The sequence below is a fragment of the Trichosurus vulpecula genome, chromosome 2 (genome assembly GCF_011100635.1).
Source record: "Trichosurus vulpecula isolate mTriVul1 chromosome 2, mTriVul1.pri, whole genome shotgun sequence".
NCBI lineage: Eukaryota > Metazoa > Chordata > Mammalia > Diprotodontia > Phalangeridae > Trichosurus > Trichosurus vulpecula.
The window spans coordinates 28,499,597-28,526,985 of record NC_050574.1 but is presented as its reverse complement, the minus strand read 5'-3'; the positions used below and the strand labels follow the sequence as shown (position 1 = coordinate 28,526,985).

The 27,389-nt window shown below is 46.4% G+C and overlaps 1 protein-coding gene across 1 annotated transcript in view; it reads right to left on the bottom strand.

The window, feature by feature from the left end:
* Window positions 1-27,389, bottom strand: part of MEGF6 (multiple EGF like domains 6) — a 384,175-nt gene that overhangs the window by 175,253 nt on the left and 181,533 nt on the right. The window contains exon 5 of the mRNA XM_036746355.1: window positions 6,892-7,014. Coding sequence (XP_036602250.1) covers window positions 6,892-7,014 — 123 coding nt within the window. The remainder of the gene's footprint in view (window positions 1-6,891; window positions 7,015-27,389) is intronic.

The window sequence follows — 27,389 nt, the reverse complement described above, 5'->3', positions numbered from 1 at the left end:
CTACCCAGTCTTCCTAACTCACCCAGGTAGGAAGTGCAGGGGCCACTCATGGGTCTCATCTCAATATGACCAGTATGGGAGAGCTGACCTGCTCCTCTTCCAACGCAGTGGCATTCTTCTGAGGCCTCACCATATTAATGCCCAACTTAATTACTGCAAACAGCCAGAGTAGCCCATTGTAGCTCAGAACTCCCAAGCTCATGAGACCCTCAGTCTCGACCCACTGGTAACAGGAATCACAGGTGTGTTCCGCAACACCTGACAATTCTGAGATCATTTGAGGGAGTCTGTAGAATTACTCCATTGCACCACCCAGCTGTCCCAACTTGCATTCTGTAATGAAATACTACTGTGCTATAAGAAATGGTGAGCAGAGGCAGCTGGGTGGCACAGCACTGGCCCTGGAGTCAGAAGGACCTGAGCTCAAATCCAATCTCAGACACTTGACACACTTACTAGCTGTGTGACCTTGGGCAAGTCACTTAACCCCAATTGCCTTGCCTTCCCCCCCTCCAAAACAGCATAAACAAAATAAACAGAATGTAAGCTTGGCAAGGGCCTGGTTCCAGGCCCAGTGCCTGGAACACAATTGGCACTTAACAAATGCTTGTCAATTGGCTGATAAATTACTGAACTAGGAGCAGTGGTATAAGTTGCAGAGAGACAAATTTGGGCTTGATGTAACAAAACAGACTCCCAAACAGAGAGATGGGCTTCCAGGGGAGGCAGGTGCCCCCATCTCCCCTGTCCCACCACCTGCTGGAGATCCTTACGTAGGGTTTGAATGATCAGTTGTTGAATATGACATAAAGGAGTTACATCTTCAGGGATAAATCAAGTTAGGTACCTCTCACTTTTCCTCAAATTCGGTGAGTCCACAATTATGAAGGGACATGTGCCAGCTCTCAGCTACACACAATAGGGTGTCCCTTCTCCCCACCTCCACCTCCCCACCAGGGTCCAAGATCAGCATTCCGAAGTTGTCTTCAGAGACAAATCCCTCTTTTACAGCCCACAGTCAGCTCCCACACCAGGACTGTATGCACACACAACACACATGCGCCCCAAGAGAACCTGCACTCCTAAGATCAGAGGGGTTGTCTAACCCTTCATCTTACAGGTCACGCAGGTAATGAGCAGCAGAGTCAGGACATGAAGCCACGTCCTCCAACTCCAAATCCAGTGGTGTTTTCACAATGCCACGCTGGAGGCTGCCCCCAGGGCAGGTTGGCTTTGTGAAGTAGGATGGAGTAAGCCACGGGGCAATGGAGTTGGAGCCGAGAAGTCTGGGGTTCAAATCCAGCCTCAGACACCTCCTACTTGTGTGACTTTGAGCCTCAGTTTCCTCATCTATCAACTGAAGGAGCTGGATTTGGTCCCCTCTGGAGCTATGGTCTTATGTGCAATGACCCTACAAACCTGCCCCTCTCGCTGGCCACAAAGACCTTGGGGGTAAGGGGTGGGGCACAAGGAGAAACCCAGGTTCTCTGCAGCAAGCCCGCAGTAGATGGCTTTCTGGGGCGATGATAGAGGTGGTAGAGGTACCCCACTTCCTTATAGCACCATCATCTTCTTTAAAGGAGTGATGGATGTATTTCAGAATAAATAAAATAAAATAATTAAAGTCAAATAAAATCACCATTTAGGTACCAACTTAAGGTTTATATTGGTACCTTGGTGGCAGAGTGAACAGAGCGCCAGTCAGGAAGACCTGAGTACAAATGTGGCCTCAGACACTTACTAACTGTGTGACCCTGGGTAAGTCACTTAACCCCGTTTGCCTCAGTTTCCTCATCTGTAAATGAGCTGGAGAAGGAAATGGGAAACCACTCTGGTATCTTTGCTGAGAAGACCCCAAATGGGGTCGTGAAGAACTGGATACAACTGAACAACAAAAGGTTTACAAAGCACTTAACAGACATCTGAGTCTGTGCTAAGTAGTTCTGTGAGGTAGTAAGTATGACAGATATTACTGCCCCCAGTTTCCAGATAAAGAAACTGAGGCTTGGATGGACAAAGTGACTTTCACACATCTCAAAGGCAGGATTCACACCCAGGTTCTCCCCAGTGCCAGACCAGCACTCTGCCTGCAGCCTCTCCCAAACATAAAATACCCAGCGACCACAAATCCTCCGTTCTACTCCATTTCAGTCCAGGGTTTCCTCTGGCGCTCGGGATCCCGTCCCCATGTCTTTTAACATCTCCTTTTATTTTTAAACACGAAGGTGTTGGCTGATTTAGGGCTTTCTTATTAGAGTCTGGATTTGAAGTCAGCGAGCCAGAGGCGTCCCCCTCCCTTAGCACGGCCGTCCCAGGCCCTTCCTGATGGCCCCTGCTCAAAGCACTGTGCCACATGGCTCCCGGGATAATTGGCAGAGAAAAGGTGAGATGAATATTTCAACAGTAGCTCTTCCATGACACGGCTCCTGTTTGTGTCCTTCCCTACTGCCCAATTTCGCTTAGGTTCATAATGACCCTGAGAGGAGGAGAAGGAGGGCATAGAACTTAAGTACTGTTGCTTCCATTTTCCAGATAGGGAAACTGAGGCAAGGAGGGCCATGTGACTTGTTCTATGAGTACAGAGGGAGCCAGTAGCTTCTGTGAAAAGCAAATCCTGGTCTCTTAAATTGTAATAGGTGTTCTTCCTTCTTAATTACTCATTGTTCTTATTTCCTACATTTATACCAAGCTAATATTCCCAGGTGGCACCGTAGATAGAGTGCCGGGCCTGGAGTCAGGAAAATTCATCTTCTGAGTTCAAATTCAGCCTCAGACACTTGCTAGCTGGGTGACCCTGGGCAAGTCACTTTGCCCTGTTTGCCTCAGTTTCCTCATCTGTAAAAGGAGCTGGAGAAGGAAAAGGCAAACCGCTCCAGTATCTTTGTCCAGAAAAGCCCAACTGGGGTCATGCAGAGTCAGATGTGACTGAGCAACGACACTGTTCCCAGAGTAATAGTCTCAGAAGGTGAAGGAACCTCTGAGGCCAGATAGTCTAACAAGGCACTTTAATTCAGTTCAACAAATGTTTATTAAGCAGCTAGGACACAACGTGTTCTAGGCACTGTACTGGTTGCTATAGACCAGACAACAGCAACAACGAGCAGGCCCTGCCCTCAGGGAGCTTAGACTCTACTTGGAGCAGACAGGACAGCGAAGTCCACTTAGCTCCGGGTTCCGTCTTCTTGGGCCAAATAGAACAAATCCAATCTCTCTCTCCCATGATGGAGCTTAAAATACCAGGAGAAAGCTGCCCCCCTTCCCCTGCCAGGCCTTCTTTTGTCCGGTTACTTTTTCTACGGCTCCTAGAGTGAACTGTCCCATGGGAAGGTGGGTTTGGGGGGACAGTTTTAGAGGAGAAAATGGAAACCCGGAGAGGACTGCCTCCTCTTCCTGCCAAGCAGTCCCCTCACTCCCTGATGGAAGAGAGGGCCCTGGGAGGGGGTGACGAGGACCATTGATCTCAGCCCTCCCCCTGCCAACTCTGCATCTACCTCCTATCTCCTGATCACCTTTTATAAAAATTGGACCTATCTGAGCTTGGTTTCCTGATAAAATCCTCCCCCTCCCCATCCCAGGAAGCTGTTCCTTATAACAAAGGATAAAAAAGAGAAAAAAAAATAATTCAGCAGCATTGACCAACACATCAAATCAGGCTGATGTCGTATGCAGGGCAGCATACCCATAGTTCCCCACCTGTCTTCCAATCAAGTTTAGAGATCTAAGTAAAACAGGCCACAGCTGGGAACAAAACAAAACAAAAAAAGACCAAGGTCAAGTCTCCCTGCCTTCCCTCGCCTTCCCCAGGCCCCTAGCTGGGAGACGTCTTCCAGAAGACAGGCTCAGGCTCGCTCCCAGACTCCACAAGGAGCTCTAGGTCCCCCCGACAGATGACTCCCAGCTGTCAGCGGGCACAGACGGAGCCGTTACATTCCTAGGGTGAGAACATTGGTCCAGTTCACTTTCAGAGAGGAAGTCTGGGAGAAATGAGATAATCACAGATTATCTGACTGGAGGGGAGAGGGAAACCAGATGCCCTTGCCCCCCCTCCCCATCTCTGGAGCTCTGCACAAGTAGGGTCTGGGGTCCACCCGGGCCAGGGGAGCGGGTGATAGAATCCCAGAAACGCTGGTGAGGAATGTGTCTGCTGGGCTCGCTGGGGACCTTCTCGGGTGTTTGGTGACCGGCTCCCACAATCTGGCCCTTTCTGGGGGCCGTTCCCTCATCCTTCTCTCTGTCTGTTCTCCCTTTCTCAGAGGACGCTTTCTCACTCCGTGTTCTAGATCTGATTGACGTGTGGTCAGAACATGACGAGGGCCCTGAGAAATATGGTCTGCCCTGAGCTGGGAAATGCATGTCCCCCAGGGCCACAAAGGATAGAGCACATGCATGTGCACACACACAATCACATACAGTCACATGTATACATCTATGTGTACAATGCATGCACACACAAAATACACATGCACACATAAACATAGGTGTACACACATAATTCACACCAGCACACATAGAATGCTTTGTAAACACATGCACGCATGCAATCTATATACACAAATATGCATGCATACACATGTACATGTACACAAGCACACGTGCACACACAAACACACACGTGCAGATACCATACACACCAACACATGCTATGTCATATAAACACATGTGTGCATGCATGTCTATATGCACATATAGACATGCACACACCCTCTGCTCTCTAATGCTGGCAAACCTCCCTCCTCACCCTCAGTGCACACAGCTACTCTGCCCTTCTCATTCCCCACAGGATCACCCAGCACAGATTTTGAGCTGGAAGGAGCCCCAGGGGATCCTCCAGTCCCACTGCCTCATTTTACAGAGAAGGAGACTGATTCCCAGAGAGTTAAGGGGCTTTCCCAGGGTACTGCAGAAGCAGGTGAGAAGTTCAGAGTGTCATCTAGTCAGAGCCAGAAGAGATTTTCCAGGTCATCTAGTCCAACCAGAAAACGAAGCCCGGAGACAAGGTATCAGTGCCAGGGTAGAATTGGAACCCAGCTCCCCTGCCTGCAAAGCTGTGACCCCTCATACAGGACTGTGCTGCTCCAACACAGTCAACTCTATCCCTCTGCCTCTGAGCCCCCTGGCCCACCCCCTGGCTCATATCCCACCTCCTCCTCACATGTCCCTCCCAATGCCCTGCAGCCTCGTCCTGATCCCTTCATGTGTGCACGCATACGCGCGCACACACACACACACACACACATATGACACGCAGCAGCCTCCCCACACCGTGCTCCATCCCTCTGGCCTCCCCTTCCAGGCCTCAATAAAAGCCATTCTTTCCAGCTCTGCAGACCCAGAATCATTCCTATCTCTTCTCCTCTGACCCCTCTTTCAAGTTCAAGTTGGCCTAGATGCCTTGGGAGGCCCTTCCAGGTCTAAACTCATGATCTTATGACTCAGAACCATGTATGGAAAACGTTTTTGTGTCCTGGACCCCTTGGGCAGGCTGGGGACTCCCTACTCAGGACCATATTTTTAAATATAGAAAATAATAAAGAAAATCACAAAGGAAACCAGTTGTGTTGATCGACACTCATTCAAATATTTTTTAAATGTTCGTGGATCCTAGGTTGAGAATTCCAGATAGAATCTTCAATTCAATTCATTTCACTCCTTCCTTTCCCCATAGGTGCTGGTATGCCTGGCACACAGTTGTTTCAACAATCCAGCTAGCAACTGCTGTGGTGGTATAAAACCAACAACAACCAGCACACAGAACGCTGCAAGCCCAGGTTCTTTTGATCTGCTTTACTAAGGAAAGCAACGTTAAGGGGTTAACAATCTTACTTTAATCCAGCATACAAATATCACTCACTTAGTTCAGGGGGGAAAGCCAGCACCCTGAGCTTCAGAGCAAATACAAACAAGTTACAAACATCAACAGACAGACCTTGTCTGATTCAAATCTCATTGCATAGTTACCAGAGTTTAACAAAGTCTGAACATTGGGGATTTCTTCAAAGCTGGGGAGCTCATAACGACGACTGGCCTAGAGTCACACACCACTGCTGCTGTGGGTCAGAGCTCCAAAAAAAGAAAGCCAATCTCTGGTTTTATATATCTTGTTCAGGGTCAAAGGTGAGTCACACAAGCAACTCACCCACGTGACCTAAAATCGTCACAAAAATGTGACTTAAACCCACGTGGTCTATAGCCTCTGATGTCACGAATATGTCACTCAAACCCATGTAAACTAGGCTTTCCCTTGAGGCAAGGAGGTCATCTAGGACTCCTAATTTAATCAAGGAAATAAAGGCTAAACTCTTCAAGGGCACTGGGCTGAACAAGTGCTAAGAGCCCAACTTGATACAATACAACAATTAAGTGCTAGTTGACTGACTAGTGCCTCTTCCCTCTGAAATTACCTTTTATTTTATACACTTCCAATGGAATTTTTATCTGTTTGCTTATTTGTGTACATAGTATTTCCAGCCATGAAACATAAGCTTCTCATGGGCAGAAGACGCTTTGTTTTTGTCTACATATCACCATTACTGCTCACTGCCTGGCATATAGTAGGTAGTTAATAAATGCTGATTTGATTAACTGAATTCAATTCAACAAATATTTAACAAGAACCTACTATGTACAAGGGGAGGCAACATATCACAGAGGAAAGACAACAGCAGGATGGGATAGCGGGTAGAAAGTCAGAAGATCTGGGTTCAAGTTTTGACTCTTAAGAGATCCAATTACAAGGTGGGATCTGTCAGGAAATAACCTCCATTTCCTGATGATGACAGGTCGTCTGAGCAGCTCAGACCTCTGCCCTCCAAGTGTGGACAGGAGCCGCCCAAGCTCAAAGCAACGGTCCACACCATCCCCTTAGAGAGAGCTTGCTCCCTCTGGTCCTACCTTCACAGGCCTTCCTATCCTCCCGTAGCTTCCGGCCATCTGGGCATTTGCAGTAGAAGCTGCCAATGGTGTTGCAACACTGGTACTCACAGCCCCCATTCTCGGCTTCGCACTCGTTCACATCTGCGGAAGGTAAGAGAGTCAGCAGTGACGGAGGCTCGGGACCCTGGCCCGCCCAGCCTGATCCCAGGTCCCCCAGAAGGGTCCCCACCCCTCAGCCCACCACCTCTGCAAACCCACTTCTGGCCACCTTCCCCAACCCCTCCCTCCAGGTCTGGTTGAACACATCGACATCTAAGACCAAATCATGCTCTTGAAAAATCCAACGGATTGTAGATTCAGAGTGGGGCAGGACCTTGGAGGACATCAGCTCATAGAGAAGGAGCTGGGAGGGACTTCAGAAGCTATCCAGTCTAACTCCTTCATTTTACAAAGGAGGAAACAGATGCCCGAGAGGTGAAATGATTTGCCCGTGGTTACACAGATAAGTTTGACATGTAGGATCTGAAGCCAGGTTCCGCTGTATTCTTTCCAAAAGTCATCTGGAGGCTCATTTTCTCCTTTCTTCTCAATTCAATTTTATTTTCCGTTCTGAATTCTTTCCCTTCCCCCCAACCTCATTAGAAAAACAAGAAAAACAAAATCCATTTTACAGGTGAGGAAACTAAGGCCCAAATGAGGGATGTGACTTTCTCAGGGTCACATAGCAAATAGTAGAGTCTGAATTTGAATGCAGATCTTCCGACATCAAACTCATTTAGGTACATGGAAATCTGGATATTTAAAGACAATAAATGGGACACGGGAGGAGGGCAAAGGTGGAGAGTAAAGATTGATATTTTTCCCATTAAGGAGCAATCCTTTAACTGTTTCTTTAACTAGGGAGGTATCAAAGCATAGACCCTGCAATTAGGAGACTCCAACTGAATTCTGGCTGAAACACTTACCATCTGTGTAACTGGGGCCAAGTCATGGGTCTTCTCTGAACCTCAGAGTGCTCATCTATAAAATAAGGGGCTTGTACCCCTAAATATTATCTATTATCTATAAAATTTAGGGGCTTATGCCCCTAAATATTATCACACACTTAAAAATACAAAGAACACAGAAAAGCATGAGAAGATTTATATGAACCAACGCAAACTAAAGAAAGCAAACCCAGGAAAATAATACTCATAATGACTATGGTGGAAATGAAAATGAAATCAGAACACTGTGTAATTATATTGACCAAACTCTCCCTTGAAGAAGAAAATAAAATTGAATTTTTTTAAAAATGAAAATGAATTTTGTTTTTCTTGCTTTTCCAATGGGGTAGGGGAAAAGAAAGAATTCAGAACTGAAAATAAAATTGAATTAAGAAGAAAGGAGAAAATGTGCCTCCTTCCTTTCTTGGCACAGGTGGAGAGTTATGTGCATGGAAAGTTGCATGTGCTGTCAGACTTTGCTGAGTTCTTTCTTTTTTCTTTTCCCTTTTTAATTCTTTTATTTTCAAAGGATTCCTCACTGGGTAGAGAAGGGGAAGGATATATCTGGAGATGAAGGTGTTGAAAAACAAAAGATATCAGCACAAATTAAGCTAGAGGTGATGAAGGTGATGAAAAAGGGACCATAGAAAGCACCATAGAAATAAGAAGAATCCTAGAGAGAGCCTGACTATTTCCAACGTGACTCAAATTACCAAAAATTGATGAATGCCAAACTTCTCAGGGATGCATGACTTGCACATGAGACATTTGTAAATATGGTTCTATATCCCCTACAGAAACAATAATTGTGCACATGGGTGTATTTGCACAGTCACCTTACCCACCCCCCATTTGCCTGCTTTTTTTCTCATATCTCTACTGGAATGTAAGAAAGAACTTGTACTGGGAGGGAAGGAACTTTGGAAACTTCTTTGTAATAAAAACAGGATGAGAGGAGAAAAAAAGGAAGAACTTGTACTGTTTCAATGCAGAATGGAAAGTCTCCCTTCTGTTTTTGGACCAAGAAAAATCATAATTATCCCTTGCTCATTATAGTTGACCCAAACAGGTTCTAAACCAGTGAATTTCAGCCTCAGAGCTTTAGAACCAAGTTGCTTTGAAGGTGGCCACGTTTTAACCCTTCAAGTTCAAGGTCAGCCTTGCTTTACGTCTTGCATTCTTTCAACACTCTTTGAACCCATAATCCTAGACAGAATGATGGAGTTCTCAGGATCATGCCATATTGTCTAGAGGGATAGAAGGTCCCACTGGAATGGGACCCCAGTGGTCCTATCCAGTACTACCCGTATCTGAGCAAGAAGCTCCTCTCCATTGTACCTAGGGATTGAATCACTTTAATCACTTCCTAGATGGAAAACCCAGTCCCTCCAAAGGTGGCCCTTCGGGATAGCCCAAATTGGTAAGAAGTTGGTGCTTAAATCAAGCCCTGATAGGCCTCTGCAACTATAAATCTATTGAAATGGGCGAAAGGTGAAGAATCAATTGAATTCTACGGACTGGAAGGAGCTAGGGGTTTTTATTGTAGAAAAGAGAAGACATAGGCCCTGTCTTCAAGTATTTGAAGGCTGTCACCTGGGAAGAAGGATTGGCCTTGCCCTCCTTGGCCACAGAGGGCTGAACAAGGAATGATGGGGTGGGAAGTGTAGGGAAGCAGATTTCAACTTCGTATGAGGAAGAACACCCTAATGATTAGTGCCATTCCAAAGCAGAATGGACATCCTTGAGAAAAACGGGGTCCCCTTCCCTGGATGTCTTTGAGCAAAATCTGTATGAGATTTTCTGTATGAGAACGCTGTTGAAGAAAGTTTTGTTCTCTTGGGGATAGGTCAGACTAGACATTCTACAGCCTGGTAATGAAGCTAAGACAGAAAACCAATCCCATCCTCCATAACCCTGAGAGTGAGCCACTTCCAGAGCTGCATGAGGCACCAAAGGCTGGTGGCAAGGTTACTATATTTGCAGTCATGAGGATCTGGGTTCAAATCTTAGATCCAGCACTTTCCACTATTATGACCTTGTAGTCCCTTCTCTTCTCTGGGACTCAGTTTCTTCATCTGTCAAGTGAAGGGGTTGGACTAAATGACCTCTAAGGTCCCTTCCAGTTCCAAATCTCTGATCTTCTGTTACAAATACAACTATAATGTGAGCCAATTTGTACCAGAAACAAGTCCATGTAAATCCTAAAAGTATTATTTAAAGCAAAACCAGGATAGTGGCATGTTTTCCCAAAAAGGTATCTCATCTGAATTTCATTGAAAAGGCGAAGTCTCTTGAGGGTCCCGAGAGGGTCTCCTCAAACCCAAGGCCCTGTGTCCACAGTCCTGAGACAAAGGCCATCTTGCTAGACCCTGCCCCTTTCGCATAATCTCTACTAGGGCCCTTGGAATGCAAACCCAAGTCCAGACCTTCTGAGGTTAGTGATGGGAATTTTCTGGGAATTCCTAGAGAGTTACATAGGGTGAGAATCTGGCCCATGGTTTATGAGATGAGGACATAGGGTTTGGCTTCCAAGCCTGGAGAAGAATGAGTTGCCAGCTCTAGAGAAAAGAGAGGTAAGAAACCACCTGGGGTCTCCAGTCCCCGGACTGGCTGTCCCCAGCGGAGTCTGAAATCGGAGTCTGAGATGAAGGCCTCGCTTCCAGCCTCTTCTGCTGGGTGGAGGAAGAAAATGGTCCTTTGCTTTCACAGCCCGCTCGCTGGCAGAGGACAGGCCTCTGGCTGCCCAGAGTGGGAACAGGGGAAGGTCCATTCCAAGCTTCACTGCCAGTGACAGGGTTGCAAGGTCCAGTGAGTGTGGCCCTGGGGCACACCTATGCTAGGAAAAGCAGGCTCAGGCCCTCCAGCCAGTCCAATATCACCACTTTCCAAGGCCTCTCTCCATGCCAGGGCAGTAGCACCCACAGACTTGGCTGAGAAACCCGAGAGCTGCCCCCTGCCCTGACTTGTGAATCACCTAACATCTACAGGGCCTTGTGGCAGTCAACCAGGCAGCTGGACTGAATGGACAACCTTTTCTACCCAAACTGCCTTTTGTTTGGCTTTCTGGGGACCCAAGTGCAGAGACTGTGTCCTGCCCCAGTCTACAGCACGCTTACCTTCATTCATCCATTCATTCAACAACCACAACTAACATCCTCCTACATTGTCTCCTTGTGGTATCAATTATTTTCATTACTATGAATGAAAGAAAAAAATCATTTATTAAGTGTTTACTGTATGCAAGGCACTGTTCTAAGTGCAGGGGATACAAAAATAAGAAAGTGAGACAGATCTTGCCCTCAAAGAGCTTATGCTTAAATGGGGGAAAGATAACATATGGAGGGGAAGCGAGAATTGGAGGGAAGTGGGGCGTGGTGGGCCAGAGCAGAAGAAAGGGAAAGTTTACCAGTCAGAGCCTGGGGTGCTAGGGTCCCTGGCCTAAAGAACACCCCCAATACTAACATTCCTGTAGCATGTAGGGTTTACAAAGTGCTCTGTCTAGATCAGGGGTTTCCAAACATTTGGCCTATAAGCCCTTTTTCAAAAAAATTACTCAGTGCCCCCCTAGAAATCTACTTTCTTTGACCTTTTAATGCTTTTTTTTGAAAATCTGTGTCATTTCAAAAAAACATAAAATGACACATCTTAAATTTTAAAATACATCGTAAATTTGTGGGCTTTTTCCTGCATTGAAATTTTCATGATGCAACACAGCATCACGTAACCATATAGCATCATATTGTAAACAAGTCATTACATGCACATGTTCCTGCCAATGCATGCTGGACTTCCCAACATTCTTGCTTGCCAACACTTGCTTATTAAGACCTGTCAGCAGACTTGACCACCAATCAGTTATAACTTGCCTTTTTGTGTGTTTATTTGGAAAATAATATAATCACAATTTTAACTCTTACACAACAAATGAAATGCCTATGGACTGTTTTTCAAAATTCTCTTCTCTTCTTTCCTTACACTTCCACCGCCCCCTTATTTTTATTCAATGCCCCACAATTGTACCCGATGCTACCATTCCCCCCCATTGTTCCAGTACCCGCTAGGGGGTGGTATCACCCACTTCGGGAACCTATGGTCTAGGCTATCTTAATGGAACACTACAATGACTCTAAGGGGGAGGTTGAGTGAACAGACCTAGACTGAGTCAGGAAGACCTGAGTTCAAATCTAGCCTCAAACACTTCCTAGCTATGTGACCATGGGCAACTCATTTAATCCCTGAGAGAAGAAACAGTAAGCTCCCTGAGGGCAGGGCCCATTGTATTTCTGCCTTTATATTCCCAATACCTAGTACAGTGCCTGCAACATAGAAGGACCTTAAGAAATATTTATTGAATGTTAGTTTAATTTATTAAATGAAGGAATAAACTTGGTGCTATGGGAACAAAGACAAAAGATGAAATCACTACTGGACTCAAGAATTCTAAACACAGGTAAGAGTAGTACAGTGTTTGCACACAGCTGTTTGTATGCCCATAATATTGGGGGGGGTTTGCCTTTTTCATAGTGCCTGGCACACAGTAGGTGCCTAGTATATGCTTGCTGACTTAATGACTGACTGGCTGCCCCAACAGGCACTGGATAATGATCAGGCATTTCATTAAGATTCATTTTACAGCTGGGTCAAAGTTCAAGCAAGCTGTTCCCCTCCCACCCCTACCCCAGCTTTAGCTACAGCAGCTGATTACTCACCCTTTGACAATCATTTCAACACCCCTTTGTGATATATTGGGAGGAATTTAACTTTGCAGCTCTGTGGACTAAAAAACCACCTCCTGGGGTTTGGATGAACTGCTTCTTCCCATGACCGGTGCCTGACTAGGGGGTTCAGGAGAGGGCAGGCTCGGGGTGGGGGGGAAAGGGGAGGAGGGATTTGGGGTTCCTGGTCCAGGGGTCCAGTCAGGTCCGAGGTCTCCTTTGGGCCTCTGGGTGGGGGGGGGGCAGAAATACAGACATTTGTCCTCAACTGGATGGGGTAGGCCTGCTGCACCTCTAGACCCAAGCCGTCCCCTAAACCCAGTATCTTCTCTGGGGCTGACAGAAACCCCATATGGAAGCCATCAACCCTCTGTGCTCACTGCTCCTCGAGTAAGTGCCTGAAATGCTTTTGTCAGACAGGCATTCTCTGGCTCCCTGAAATGCATGCCTCTAGCTTAATTAGTCCAGAGGACTTGGCTCCCCACAAGAAAGCTGCTACTCCCTCCTGGCTAGCCTTCTGGATGCCTTGAGGGTCTTGCCAACTGCTCTGGATGGGATGTAACCCCTTTTCCTAGGGGAGCAGCTGTCCTGCACCCATTTTTCTGAGGGGAAGGCTGAGGCGGGAGGGCGGTAGCACATTCATGAGGCCAACCCAAAGGAGCCCTGGGTTAGAATTTATCCAGAGTAGGGTTGGGGCGAGGAAGAGGAGGTGTTAAAAACACTGGATCAGAGACAACCCCCCAAAACATACCCCCATGCTCCAGGGCCCTTGTTCTCCCCAAACCTACAGGTGATGACAGAAGCCACCCCAGACCTAAGAAGCCACATGGGTCATGGGGGGGGGGGCATGCCCAGGCTGTGGGGAAGGTTTCTCAGCCATTAACTGTGTTCCCTGCATCTGGCATGAAGGATCTAGTCTTGGAAAAAAACTCAGACCTAAACAGCCCATCTCTCTTCTTTGGGAAGATTTTCATTTTGTCAACAAAGAATAATTTGAGGTCAGATGACCAGACTCCCGTCCTTCCTATGGCTTTTGATGCAGAAAGAGCTTGGGGACCTAGTCCAGAGCTAGCCAAAATCTACAAGTACCTTCTGCCCTGGGGACAGAGACCTGACAGCGCTCATCGGCCTACCATGAGGCCCTTCTTCTTCCCTTCTCTTCATCTCAGAACCACCCCCACCAGTCTTCCAGCCTTCCTTCTCTCCTTTACCCCAATCTCTGAAAGTGAGATCACCCTTCTCCCTCCCAAGGTCAAACCCAAAACATGCGCCTACCTCCTCTAGCTGACCACTGTCTCTATCATTCCCCCTCTTTATAATCTTCTCTCTCTTCCTCCTCTCCCCTCCCCTCCTCTTGCCTCTCCTCTCCTCCCTCTCTCTCTCTCCCCCCCTCCCCTCTCTGTTCCCTTTCTCCCTCTCTCTTTCTCCCTCTCCTCTCCCTCCCTCTCCCTCTCCTTTTCCATCCTCCTCTTCTTCTTCTCTCTCCCTCTCCTCCTCCTCCTTCTTTTTCTTCTCTCTACCTCTCTCCCTCTCCTCCTCCTCCTTCTCCTTCTACCCCTCCCTCTCTCTTTCTCCCTCTCCCTCCCTTGACACCCTCAATCCTCCCTCACTACCTACAAACATACCTAAGTCTTCCTCATCCCTGGAAAACTTGCCTCAGATCCTAGCATCGTTCTCCTCCCTTTCACCACCAAGCTCCTAGAAGACACTCAACGCCTCTGTTTCCTCCTCCCTCTCTCTCTCCCTCTCTCTCTCTCTCTCTCTCTCTCTCTCTCTCTCTCTCTCTCTCCCTAGTTTTCAGTATCACCACTGAACTGAAACTGCCTTCTCCAAAGAAACCAACCACCTCTTTGTGGTCAAACCCAATCATCTTTTCTTAGCCTTGGTCTCTTTGATCTCTCTGTAGTATTGAAGACTGCTGCCCCTCTTCTCTCATTCGGGCCTGCTCGTGGCTCTCCTCCTACCAGTCTGGCCACTCCTCAGTCCACTGTGTCAGCACACCTTCCAAACCAAATCCTCTCAATGGGGGTGCAGCCCAAAGCTCTGACCCGGGGTCTCTTCCGTTCTTCCTCTATGTTCTCTCATTCGGTGACTTCGCCAGGCATTTACTTAGCATAGCCCTGCAGATGACATGTATACACCTATACGTATATGTACGTCTGTGTGTGTATAGAAGCAACGTCTAGACTCAATCTGCTAGTATTCTTTTGGGGAGACGGCATGTGTGTGTTTGACAAGTATGTAGAGGTGAAGTATAAAATAAAAACCTCTGTTTGCTTCTGTTTCCTCAACTGAAAAACAGGCATAATAATAGCACCCGCGTCCTAGGGTGTCAGGAGGCTTTGTCCCTGGGGTGTCTAGAGCCGACAAACAGCTGATCATGTGGGACTGGACCTAAGGGGAAAACAGGACTCTGTGCACGCGCGCGTGCGCGCGCGTGTGTGTGTGTGTGTGTGTGTGTGTATGTGTATGTGTGTGCGCGCGTATGCAGGGTGGATCTGGGGCCTTGGAGGAGATGATCATTAAATTCTTGACAAAGGCACCAAATAGAGCAGAGAGAAAGAACAGAAGAGTCTCAGGACTCTGTGCACGCGCGCGTGCGCGCGCGTGTGTGTGTGTGTGTGTGTGTGTGTATGTGTATGTGTGTGCGCGCGTATGCAGGGTGGATCTGGGGCCTTGGAGGAGATGATCATTAAATTCTTGACAAAGGCACCAAATAGAGCAGAGAGAAAGAACAGAAGAGTCTCAGGTCAGACGGAAAGGGAAGGGAAGGGAAGGGAAGGGAAGGGAAGGGAAGGGAAGGGAAGGGAAGGGAAGGGAAGGGAAGGGAAGGGAAGGGAAGGGAAGGGAAGGGAAGGGAAGGGAAGGGAAGGGAAGGGAAGGGAAGGGAAGGGAAGGGAAGGGAAGGGAAGGGAAGGGAAGGGAAGGGAAGGGAAGGGAAGGGAAGGGAAGGGAAGGGAAGGGAAGGGAAGGGAAGGGAAGGGAAGGGAAGGGAAGGGAAGGGAAGGGAAGGGAAGGGAAGGGAAGGGAAGGGAAGGGAAGGGAAGGGAAGGGAAGGGAAGGGAAGGGAAGGGAAGGGAAGGAAGGGAAGGGAAGGGAAGGGAAGGGAAGGGAAGGGAAGGGAAGGGAAGGGAAGGGAAGGGAAGGGAAGGGAAGGGAAGGGAAGGGAAGGGAAGGGAAGGGAAGGGAAGGGAAGGGAAGGGAAGGGAAGGGAAGGGAAGGGAAGGGAAGGGAAGGGAAGGGAAGGGAAGGGAAGGGAAGGGAAGGGAAGGGAAGGGAAGACAAGAAGAAAGAGAGGAAGGGAGAAAGAGAAGAAGGAAAGAAAGAAAGGAAGGAAGAAAGGTAGAAAGGTAGGTAGGTAGATAGATAGATAGATGGATCTATAGCCTCCTTAGCCATGACTCTCCCTTCATGCCCTCTACCAACCAGCTACTTTGACCTATTTTCCATTCCCCACACATAATACTCCATCTCCCATCTCCACTCATTTGCACTGGCCATCTCCCCTTCCTGGAGTGCCCTCCCTCCTTACCTCTGCTTCAGTGGATCCATCTCTCCCTCAAGATGCAGCTTAAGCACCTTGTTCTAATAACCATAATAACAGCTAAGATTTACGCCTACTATGTTCCAGGCCCTGTGTGCTAAGCACTGTACAATCATTATCTCATTTGATCCTCACGACAACCTTCTGGAAGGGAGGTGCTCTTATCACCCCCGTTTTATAGTCGAGGAAACTGAAGCAAACGGAAGTTAAGCGCCTTGCCCAGGGTCATCCAGCTCATGCATGTAGCCGCCTTATTTTATCTGTACCCATCCTCTCCACACGTGCTGAACACTTCATGCTGTCTCCCAACAGAACGGTGTCACATCAAGGGCAGACTGTTTCACGTTTCTATTCTTTCAGTGCCAAGCATATACTAAGTGCTTCATAAACACCTGTTGACAGACTGATGGATGGGGCCTGGGTCTGGTGGTGCTGTCAACATGTTTGTTTCTGCCTGTGGTCAATGTTGTTCAGTCATTTTCAGTCGTGTCCAATTTGGGGTTTTCTTGGCAGAGATACTCCAGTGGTTTGCCATTTCCTTCTTCGGCTCATTTTTACAGATGAGGAAACTGAGGCAAATGGGGTTAAGTGACTTGCCCAGGGTCACACAGTAAGTGTCTGAGCTCAGGAACATGAGTCTTCCTGAAACCAAGCCCAGTGCTATATCTACTGTGCCACCTAGTTGCCGAATGACCATTTCAGCCAATGGGGGAGAGGAGTGCCTTCAAAGAGTTGGCTAGACTCGGAACACTTCCCCAATTACAAAGCAGGATGGCTCCTTTCAGAGCTAGCTAAGAGAGGAGTCAATGTTAGGGGACAGAGCCGGTCCTACGGCCTTTCCCCTTTGCCCCCCAAGCCCACCTACAGACAAGGCAGGAGAGTTCTCCCTCTTACAGAGGGAAGACTTGAATGGAGGTGGGCTTCAGGAGCCTCCCTGCCTCCAACTGCCCCAGGACTTCTGCAGAAGAACCACAGAACAAGATGGCCCCCATCAGGCCATCGCAGAGCTTCCCTGTCCCAGGCAGGGCGTTGTCAACAATAACCTGTAATTTCATTAGAGTTCCCAGCAAAGAAATTCCATCCTCCAATAAAGATCAGCAACTCATATGTGACTTCTTTTCTTCTAGAATGTTTTTTTTGGGGGGGCACTGAGAGGCAGAGATAGAATTTCCATTTCTCCTCTTGTCTGACCATTCCTTCTCAGTGCATTGGGTTGGTACATCTTCCAAATCAAATCCTCTAAATGGGGGTGTACCCCACGGTTCTGATACAGGACCTTTGCTCTTCTTTCTCTATGTTCACTCACTCAGTGACTTTGGAGGGATTTAATTCCCATAGCCATGTGTCAGATAGAACTTAAATTTTGGCCTTTCTAGCTCCGAAGCCAACATCTTCTCTATGGCAACATGGCCTTGAAGGCCATGTTCAAGGCAACAGCCTTGAAATAATAATCATTATTTATTTCTATATGAAGTCCATTGAACATAAAGGTGTAAACAAAATGATAATAACTGGTTATATGTAACTCTAAAGCTCAGACAGGCAGGAATAGACAAGTATGAGACGGAACTATGTGATGGCTCCTTCTCGGTCACTTTGCTGGATCTTCTTGCAGGTGACACTCGCTAATTATGGGTGTTCCCCAGGCCTCTGTCCCGGGCCCTCTTCTCTTCTCCCTCTATAGCACCTCACTTGGTGACCTCATCCACTTCCATGGATTCAATCATCAGCTCTGTGCTGATGGTTCTCAAATCCACCTACCCAGCCTTAACTTCTCTGCTGACCCCCAGCCTCCAATCTCCAGCTGTCTATTGGACATCTCAAACTCAATGTCCTGTAGAAATTTTAAACTCAACATGCCCAAAACCAAATTCATTATCTTTCTCCCCAAACAATCCCCTCTTATGAACTTTCCTGTTAGTGTCAAAGAGTCAAAGGCACAACCCTTCTCCTACTCATCTAAGGCTCACAACTGATCCTTTACTCCTCACTCTTATCTCCCATATTCAATCAGCTGCCCAGTCCCAGAGTTTCTATCTTCTTAACCTCCCTTATACATGTTCCCTTCTCTCCACTCATACAGCCAACACCTTCATCACTTCACATCTGGACTATTGCAAGAGCCTTCTGTTGGTCTAACCTGCCACTCCAGACCATCCTCAATGGCTGATCTTCCTAAGGCCGTGAGTCTGGCCATATTACTCCCCTACTCAATAAATTCCATTGGTTCCCTATTAACTTGTATAATCAAAGATGAAATTCTCTGTTTGGCTTTGAAAGCCCTTCATAACCCAATGCCTTCCTTACTTAAACTGTATTCTTACACCTCACTCTCCTCCACACACACTATGATCCAAAGACAGTGGCTTCCTTGCTACTCCCAGCACACGCTACCACACGAAACTCCACCTTCTGATTCTGGGCAATTTCTGTCATTGAAATTTGTCCCAGGCTCCCTCCTACCCCACCTTTCAAAGAGTCTTCTCTTTGGATTGTACCATGGGTGGCCCCTGGTCCAAACCCCTCATTCTACCAAAAAAGAAATAAGCCCAGAGAGGAGAGATGATGAGTTACACAGAGTAGGACTGGAGTCGAATCTGAACCCAGTTTCTCAGATTCCAAATTGGCCCCCAGACCTGTCTCATTCTAATGGAAGGAGGGATGGAGCAGGGGTGGGTGGGAATAACTTTCTAGTCAGCACACGTCCAGATTCCCAGGGTTACAAAGTCCACGCCCCCAGATGGCTACCAGCTCCCTCTCTTCCTCCCTCCCTGCCTCAGGGGCTCCCAACCAAGGCTTTGGAAGGAGAAGGAGGAAAATGTTGCTCTTGTCACTATGGAATATGGCTCAGAAATACAGTTGCTTCTCAAGCTCTCCAAGAGTGTCTTTCACAACAAAAAAAAAACCCAAATGATTTTCCTACAGGCTGGAGAGACATAGGGTCATAGCTGGAAGAGACCCCACGAGCCATCTAGGTGAACCCCATCACTTTACAGGAGAAGAAACTGAGGCAAACAGGGTTAAATGACTTATCCAAGGTCACACAGGTAGTGAGCAGAAGAGGCAGAAATGGACTTCCAAACCAGTGCTATTTCCACATTGGTTAGGATAATGCAGGTGTAGACTATTTGTAAATCTGGTCGTCATCAATCCAGGCCACCACAACAGTGGTAGAGTGGAAAGAAGGCTGGGCGTCCAAGCAGTGAGAGCCTAGTTCAAATCCTGCGTTGGACTCAGACTGGCTGTGTGACCCTGGGTAAGTCACGTAACTTCTCTAAGGCTCAGCTCCCTCATCTGTAAAATGAGGAAAACTAACAACACCTGCGTCATGGAGTTATTTTGAAGATTAAATGAAAGAACTTTGCAAACATGAAAGCCCTGTGTAAATGCTAGTTATTGTTATGCGAAGACAGGTACCCGAATCCTCATTATCTTACCCCAACATCAGGACTGAAACCCACGTCAGAGGCCAATAGTGTCATAAGAAAGGAAGAGAATGTTACAATCACAGATCAAGCTTTATCTGGAATTAGGAAGACCCAGGTGCGAATTCCGCCTTTGACACTTGTTAGCCATTGAGTCTCAACTCCCTCAGCTGTGAAATGGGGGGAGAATACCCATGAGGTTCCAGGGAGACAACACACACAAAGCATTCTGCTGCAGGAATGTCCGTTCCCAGCATGCTGGGCTTGGATCAGCCGGCCTTCCACTTCTGGGTGTATGTAGGACAGGTTGTATCCAAACCCAGGCCATAATGAATGCATGAGAATGGGGCTCCACCAAGTCCCTTCTCCCTGAGCCCCAGGTACAGACTCATCTGTAAAATGCAGAGGCTAGATTAAATGATTCTCAGGTGCTTTCTAAGCTATAAATACCATATAGCTATCTCATAGAGCACAATGCCTGGCATACAGTAGGTGCTTAATAAATGCTTGTTGACTCGACTTGACCATTTCAATTCCATTTGACAAATACCTCCTGAGTACCTAGTATGTTCAAGGCATTATAGATGCAGAAATTAAGGTATGATCCCACAGGAGGTAATTAGGGTCTTCACCAAGCCTAAAGGGAAAACCCTCTTAGGCAAAGATGATCACAGGATGATAGAGTAACCATGAAAAAAGACTACAAAGTCTTTCTAGTCTAGCACCCCCACTCCCTACCCACATGTTATTCAAATGAGGAAACTGAGGGCCAGAGAAGCTGAATAACTCGCCTGAGGTCACATGGCTACAAAGTGAGGGACAGGATTTGAACCCAGGTCTTTTGACTCCAAAGATGGTGCTCCAAGTACTATGCCATAGTCCAAAGCACAACCCAAGAGAGAGAACAAAGCAGAAACTAGGCTGAGTCAGAAACCAGAGGTTCTTAGAAATGCTCAAGTCCAAGAAGTAGGAAGGAGGTGGGAAATGGGGACGAGCTGAGGGTTACAAGACAAGAACATCTTAATGGAACTAGGAGGCCAAGGGAACCTGGCTCCTCCATGCAGGATTCTTTGTGATGGCAGTGGGTGATTCCCTAGATCCTCTGTGCTCTGATACACCCACGAGCCAATGGGCATGCCACATGCCCTCCTTGTTCTTCTGTATCAATGATGACACAGGATTGGACAATGAGTAAGACCTAATGCCTGCCCTCATAAGTCTAGAGGGTGATATAAGACACATCGTGTCATTAATTCCTACTCAAAAATCTGGAGTGGCTGCCTATTGTCTCTAAGAGAAAATGTAAAATTCTGAGCTTGGCAATTAAAGCTCCCTAGTTCCCTGCTCTGGCTAGCATCTACTTTTCCTACAGTATTTCTTAACACTCCCCTTCATGCATGTTTACTTGCCCAATTCTAATCTTTAAGGAATTATTTTCTTCAGTGAGCATTTGTTCCTCTTTTTTCCATTGGCCAACTGCTTTTTAAGGAGCTATTTTCATCAATGAATTTTTGCATCTCTTTTTCCATTTGGCTATTTCCATTTCCATTTTTATTTTCTCCATTACTTTTGTGCCTCTTTTACCAAGCTGTTAATTGCCTTTTCATTACTTTCTTCTTTGCTTTCATTTCTTTACTTAGTTTTTCCTTTACCACTTACTGTCATTTGATTTTGAAAATAATTTTTAGCTCTTCCAGAAATTCTTGTTGGGTTTGTGTCCAATTCATATTTTTTTTCCTTTGAGGCTTTGCTTATAGCTGTTTTGATGTTCCTTGTCACCATAGTTTTTTATGATGGAGTTTTTTTTTTTGGCTGTTTGTGCATTCTCCACCCCTATTTCTTGATTTGGAACTTTTATGTTAACATTTGGCTCTGTTCCTGAAATGCAGGGGAGAGGCACTGTCCCAAATTCCAGGCTTTTTCACACTGCTGTTTTTGAGAGCTAGTCCTGGGAGTTTGGAAGTTTTCAGTAATTTCAAGGTGGTATGATCTGGGAAGAGGTGTGATCGCTGCTCTCTCGGTCTTCACTTTGCTCCTTACCCAGGAAGGGCCTCTGATTTCTTGGGATTGTGCTAGATACTGCTCCTCGAGGCCCCTGGACCAGAAATGATACTGTTCTTTGGTGTCCCTAATCTCTTGGGGCTGAAAGTGATACTGCCCCTCAGGGCTTCCACTTTCTCTTGACCAAAAGTGTTTCCTCTCCACCTTTGAACCATGACCCAGAAGTAAGTAAAGGCAATGGAGTTGTCCAACAGCATCTGGTCCTGAGCCCAGTGCTTGCAAAAGGGTCCCCTGTAATCTCTTTCTGACAAGTTACCAGCATCCTTTACTGTCTTTGGCCTGAGAGCTCCCAAAGCTGTGGCTGCTTCTGGCAGCACCACCCATCCCACCCTATGTGGGTTCCAGGTCAGCCTCCTCCCCCATGTCACAGATCTCTCTTTCCAACCTCCTATGTTGTCTTGGGCTAGAAAAACAACTCATTCTGACCTTTTGTTGGCTCCGTCAATCCAGAATTCCATTTTAGGCGTTATTGTAAAGTTGCTTGGAGGGGAATGTTGGGAGAATTCAGCCAAATGCTTTCTCTATTCCACCATCTTGGCTCCACCCCCAGAAGTCCCAAGCATGTTCCTTTCTAATCAGATTGGCCTGTTAGAATTCCCTGTGCATGGTATTTTATCTCCAGCTTCCATGCTCATATCTGGAATGTCCTTTTCCTCATTTCTATACCATTTATCTCTAGCTCTTTCAAAGAACAGTTCAGGTACCCCCCCTTCTATATGAGAGGTCATTCCTGGTGTCCCTATCATTAGTGGTCTCTTCCTCTTGTAATTACTTTGTATATATTCTGTCATATTTATTGTCCATCATTATTGCTTTCCAGAATTTTTTTTGAGAATAGGTCTCCCTACCTCACTCAGACCAGAAGTTCAGTGGGCTCAATCCCGCTGCTGATTGACACTGAAGGTTTGACCTGCTCTGTTTCTGACCTGAAATAGCTCACCTCTCCTTAATTTGGAGGAGGGTGCTTTGGGAGATCTGCCATATTGGTTCCAGACTCAGAGCTGACACCCAATAGGCTTTGGCCCCACAGTAGCTCAGAATTCCCTAGCCTGAGCGATCTACCAACACCAGCCTCCCCCGTAACAGCAATCACTGGAGTGTGCTACCATGCCTGGCCTCTTTCAGATTTTATGAATAAGTTTATAGTCTAAGGCAGTGTTGTTTTTGGCAGCCATCTCCGTCTTTTTAGCAAGCTAATTAAGATGTTTGTTGACAAAGGTGCTTTCTAGGCTCTTTTGGTCTCCTTGTTGTGGCAAGCAATTTACATTGGCTAAACTTCTGAAAGAAATTATTATAATTGGTGTGGCTGTCACTCCCATGGTCCATTGTATGATAATGACTACTCCCCTCTCATGAAGCAGAGAGAAGGGGCAGAAAGTAAAACCAATTTAAGGAAAGTTTGGCCAACTAAGAAAAGTCATCCCAAGGACATTCGAGGAAGAAAATGGAAGGACTACAAAGGGAAGAAAAGTGGAAAAGATTTGTAAAAATCATTTTAACACACTGTTTTCTCCATCAAGGAGAGTGGAACCTACACACTTGGATCCCAACATCCCAGGCCCAAATTTACTTATAAAAGAGGTAGAAATGTCACTAGAGAGAACAAAAATGGGAAAAACAGAGGAGATCACGTGAGCATAGAGGACATCTGAACAGAGGGTGATAAAACTGGGAGGACATGGCGGAACTGAGAGACAAGGTGTCTGAAGGAGGGAAAGATATCATAGGCATGGGGGAAAAAAATCTCAGATCTTGTTACTACTGAAAAAAGGCAACCAAGACAATATTGACAACTATCGACCTGTGTGTCCATTCTCCCATATATACACAATCTTTCAAAGACCAGTTGAGAGCATCACTGATAAGGAATTAGTAGCGAATAAGCTGGCTCTCATGAGCAACATTCAACAATGGATCACATCTTTACCATTTCATTATTAACTTAAATAGGTCAAAGATATAAGATCCCATCATGTTTGATGGTGGCTTACCAAAAAAAAAAAAAGACTCATTAGAACAAAATACCACAGTGCGCACTCTGTTACAACAAAGTATCCTCTATCCACTCATCAGAATCATTTCAGATTCCTTGAAAGACAGAACTTATTCTATCTTTTCCAATGTTCCAGGCTGCCCTCCTGACTCTTTGGTCTTTATCCTGGAGGCTCACTCCATCCCTGGTCTTCCTACACTGGGTAGCAGCCACCACCCCTGGAGCCTCTCCCTCTGACTGGTTGCTTCCTCCCAGCACTTCTATTTTAAGGAGTATGCTCAGGCCAGCCACATCTTTGTCCGTCTGCAGGACGTTCACCTCTCAGGACTTTCTCTATCATGTCCCCTAGACTAGTACCTTCATCTCCTCCCCCCTCCATTTTGTCTTTCATTTATGTGTTGTCTAGATCCTTGAGGAAGGAAGGAAAGAGAAAGAAGGAAACAAGCATTTATGCAACACCTACTATGTGCCAGGCACCATGCTAAGTGCTTTACAAATATTTTATTTGATCATCACAACAACCCTAGGGGTAAGTGCTATTATGATCCCCGTTTCAGAGACAGACAGAGGTTCAATGACCTTCTTAGGGAGGAGGAAGAGAAGGAAGATGAGATGAAGGAGAAGTAAGAGAGAAAAAGGAGAAGGGGGATGAGGAAGAGAAATATATCAGAGAATTATATGGCAGAAAGAGAAGATGGCTGTGGAAGTGAGTGTTGTAAACTAAAAATAAAAAAATCTAAAAAAAAAAAGAAAAGAAAACATTAAAAAAGAAAGAGAAGATAGGCTGGTCACATGGCAAGAGGGACAGGTAGGCAGCCAGAGGGGCTCCACTGGTATCCTCAAAGCCAGGTGATGCAGTAGATAGAACTGAGGACTTGGAGTAACAAAGACCCGAGTTCAAATCCTCCTAGCTGTGTGACTCTGAGCAATGGTGCCTCAGTTTCCTTATCTACAATGGAGATGTTGTGAGGATCAATTGCGATAATATATGCAAATGCTTTGCAATCCTTAAAAGTACTATATAAATGCTATGATGATGGTGGTGATGACGATGTCAAGAAAAAGAGAGAAGCCCTCTGACACACTGGAGAGACACCCATGGAGAAATTACAGTAGGGCCTGAACAACAAGCGCTCAAGATGGATGGTGATCACCACTGCTGGAGGGAACGTCCGAATTGATAAGATTACACGTCTCTTGGAGTATTTGAGGTGATACGTTAGATTCTCCTGGTAGAATGTAAACTCCTTGAGGTTGGGGATAGAGGATTATTTTTTTCTTTCTTCCTATCCCTAGTGCCTAATACAGGGCTTTGAAGACTAAGCACAAGATGAATGTCTGTTAAATGGAATTCTCTTAACACAGATATAAATAAGCACAGTACAAAGTGCATCGGAGGATTATGAACGAGGCATTAAGGAAGCTCCGAGGAGATTACTCTGTCACAAGTTTGGAAATCGGTCATTTTTCTAGAAATCTGTGATAAAGTAGCTGTGAAGGAACAGCAGCAACAGGGCAGGTCCTGGGCAGACTGGCCCACGGCCCAGGGGATGGACGACAACCCTCACTCCAGCATCACCTGGGAAAGGCCATGAGTAATCAGACTTTGGGGGTGGGCAGGAGCATCAAAGTTGGCTGGCTGAGATGGGAAGCTTCAGAATTCCTCAGCAATGTGGGAGGGGCAGCCTCCCGGGAACAGTCCTGGTTCCTGTCATGATGTTGTCCAATTACACAGCATGAATGATGGGCTGAGATGACAGTCCAGACTCGGGGTCTGCCTGCTCCCATCCCCTTCCTTGTCTCTTCTTCTCCAACCAGATGCTAGCTGTGTGATTTACAAAGCTCCTAGATGGAACGGCTGTGAACTCTTCCTTCTGTTCGGCTGACCCAGGCTGGAAGAGGAGAAGAGGAGACAGACTCCCCTCTGTTACACATCTGTACATATGCTAAGGGTCCCTGGATGTTAGCCATGCAAAAGAAAAAGAGAAAAAGTTCGGCTTTGAACATGTTGGAGATTCTAAGCATGGCAGATACGTGGCTTTGTTAAGTCACTGCCTCCACTCTCCAGCATACACTCATCATGGAGCCAGCATTGGCCACACAACTGTAAGACACTCTTGATGATATGGTTATTACTGGCGTGAGGGGAGTCTCACACATGAAGCTATGAGGCTGGCTCCTCTGAGAAGGCTAGGGAGGATGGGTTCTCTCTCTTTCCAATTGTGCACCTGAAAGAAATTCCCTATAGCAAGAGAAGCTTCTTTAGGGAATAGCACCAAACCCTAACACAGATTCTTGCTTATCCATCCATGTAGCACCACACCCAGAGTCACACATCCAAATCGGAGAGTTAGAAGGTGCCTCAGCAACCATCTGGTCCAACCCATACATCTGAGCCCCTTTGGACCCAGGCTCAATCCTTTGTGGTCCTATTCAATGGGAGATGCCTTTAGTCACCCTGTTGCAAAACTATGAAGGTTGTTGTTTGGTGTAATAGTCCTGTGAAATTTCCTTCTCAACCCCAACCTGCACTTGGGCAGGTGACTTTTTGAACCCAAGTCTAGAACATTACATTTGTCTGATTAGATGTCATCTCATTAGATTCAGCTCATTGGTCAAGTCTGTCAAGTGCCTGATTCTGTTGTGTTTCCTCTCAGGTTCTGACCACCCAGAAGTCCATGAAGCACGCCAACAAACCTCCAATGAGGAGCTCATTGGCTAATCACTGGGAGGGGTGGGGAGAAAGAGAAGACATGATGCCTGCTCTCAAAGAGCTTTAAGGCCAGTAGGGGAGATGGCACCCATAGCTTTACTGTAGAGAAGATGTGATGATCACTAATAAAAGTGCAAGCAAAGCTTCACTTTTCTCCACTAGATCATAAACTCCTTGAGGGACAGACTGTCTCTTTTTCTTATTTGTGCTAATGCTTAGCACAGTGCCCTCTACATAGGAGGCATTTAATAAATGTGTATTGAATTCAATTAACTGGGGTTCAAAGAAAGAAACGATAAGCACTGGACAGGGAAATTGGGGAGATTTCATAAAGGAAGTGATTCACTCTAAGTCCATTCATTCCAGGAAGTAGAGTTTTAAATAATATATATTAAAAAAAAAACACAAATGCTCACCACTGCCTTCTATGCCCATTTCAACCCCACTTCTGCTCCATTTGCCCAAATGAAGCACTGCCCATCAAATCTCTCTAGGTAAGAATTCCTTCTCTGTGTCCATGAGATTGCAGGATTAAGAACTAGAAGGGACCTTCCAGAGACAGTCTAGTCCAACTTTTCATTTTACAGGTGCGGAAACTGAGGCCCAAAGAGGTTAAAGTAACTTGCCCAAGGTCATGAAGTAAGCTGGAATTTGAGCCTCCTGTTGATTTTCCATAGCCCAAGGAATTTGGCATGTGTTGAAGACACAATCTGGAGTTCTGGTACATCATACCACAGTGGGAACATGAAGACATAAACTCCATGAAAAATGGGTGAGTTTATGTAAGAGCCTGGGGAGGGGTGGAGAATTAAGAATAGCAGAAGTCAGGAAATCCTCCCCAGAACTGGAGGTTTAGAACCTGAAGAAAGCTTAGTGTTATCTGGACTATTCGTCCCCTCTGCCACCATTTTGTAGATGAGGCACACAGATGTGTTCCATTCAGGGCACTCTAGTTTGAGAAGTACAGCGATAAGCAGGAGAGTGTTCACAACAGGCCAATAAGAATTGCAAGTGTCCCATTGACAATTAACTGAAGAAATAATGGATGTTTAGACTAGAGGGGAAAAGACTGCGGTGGA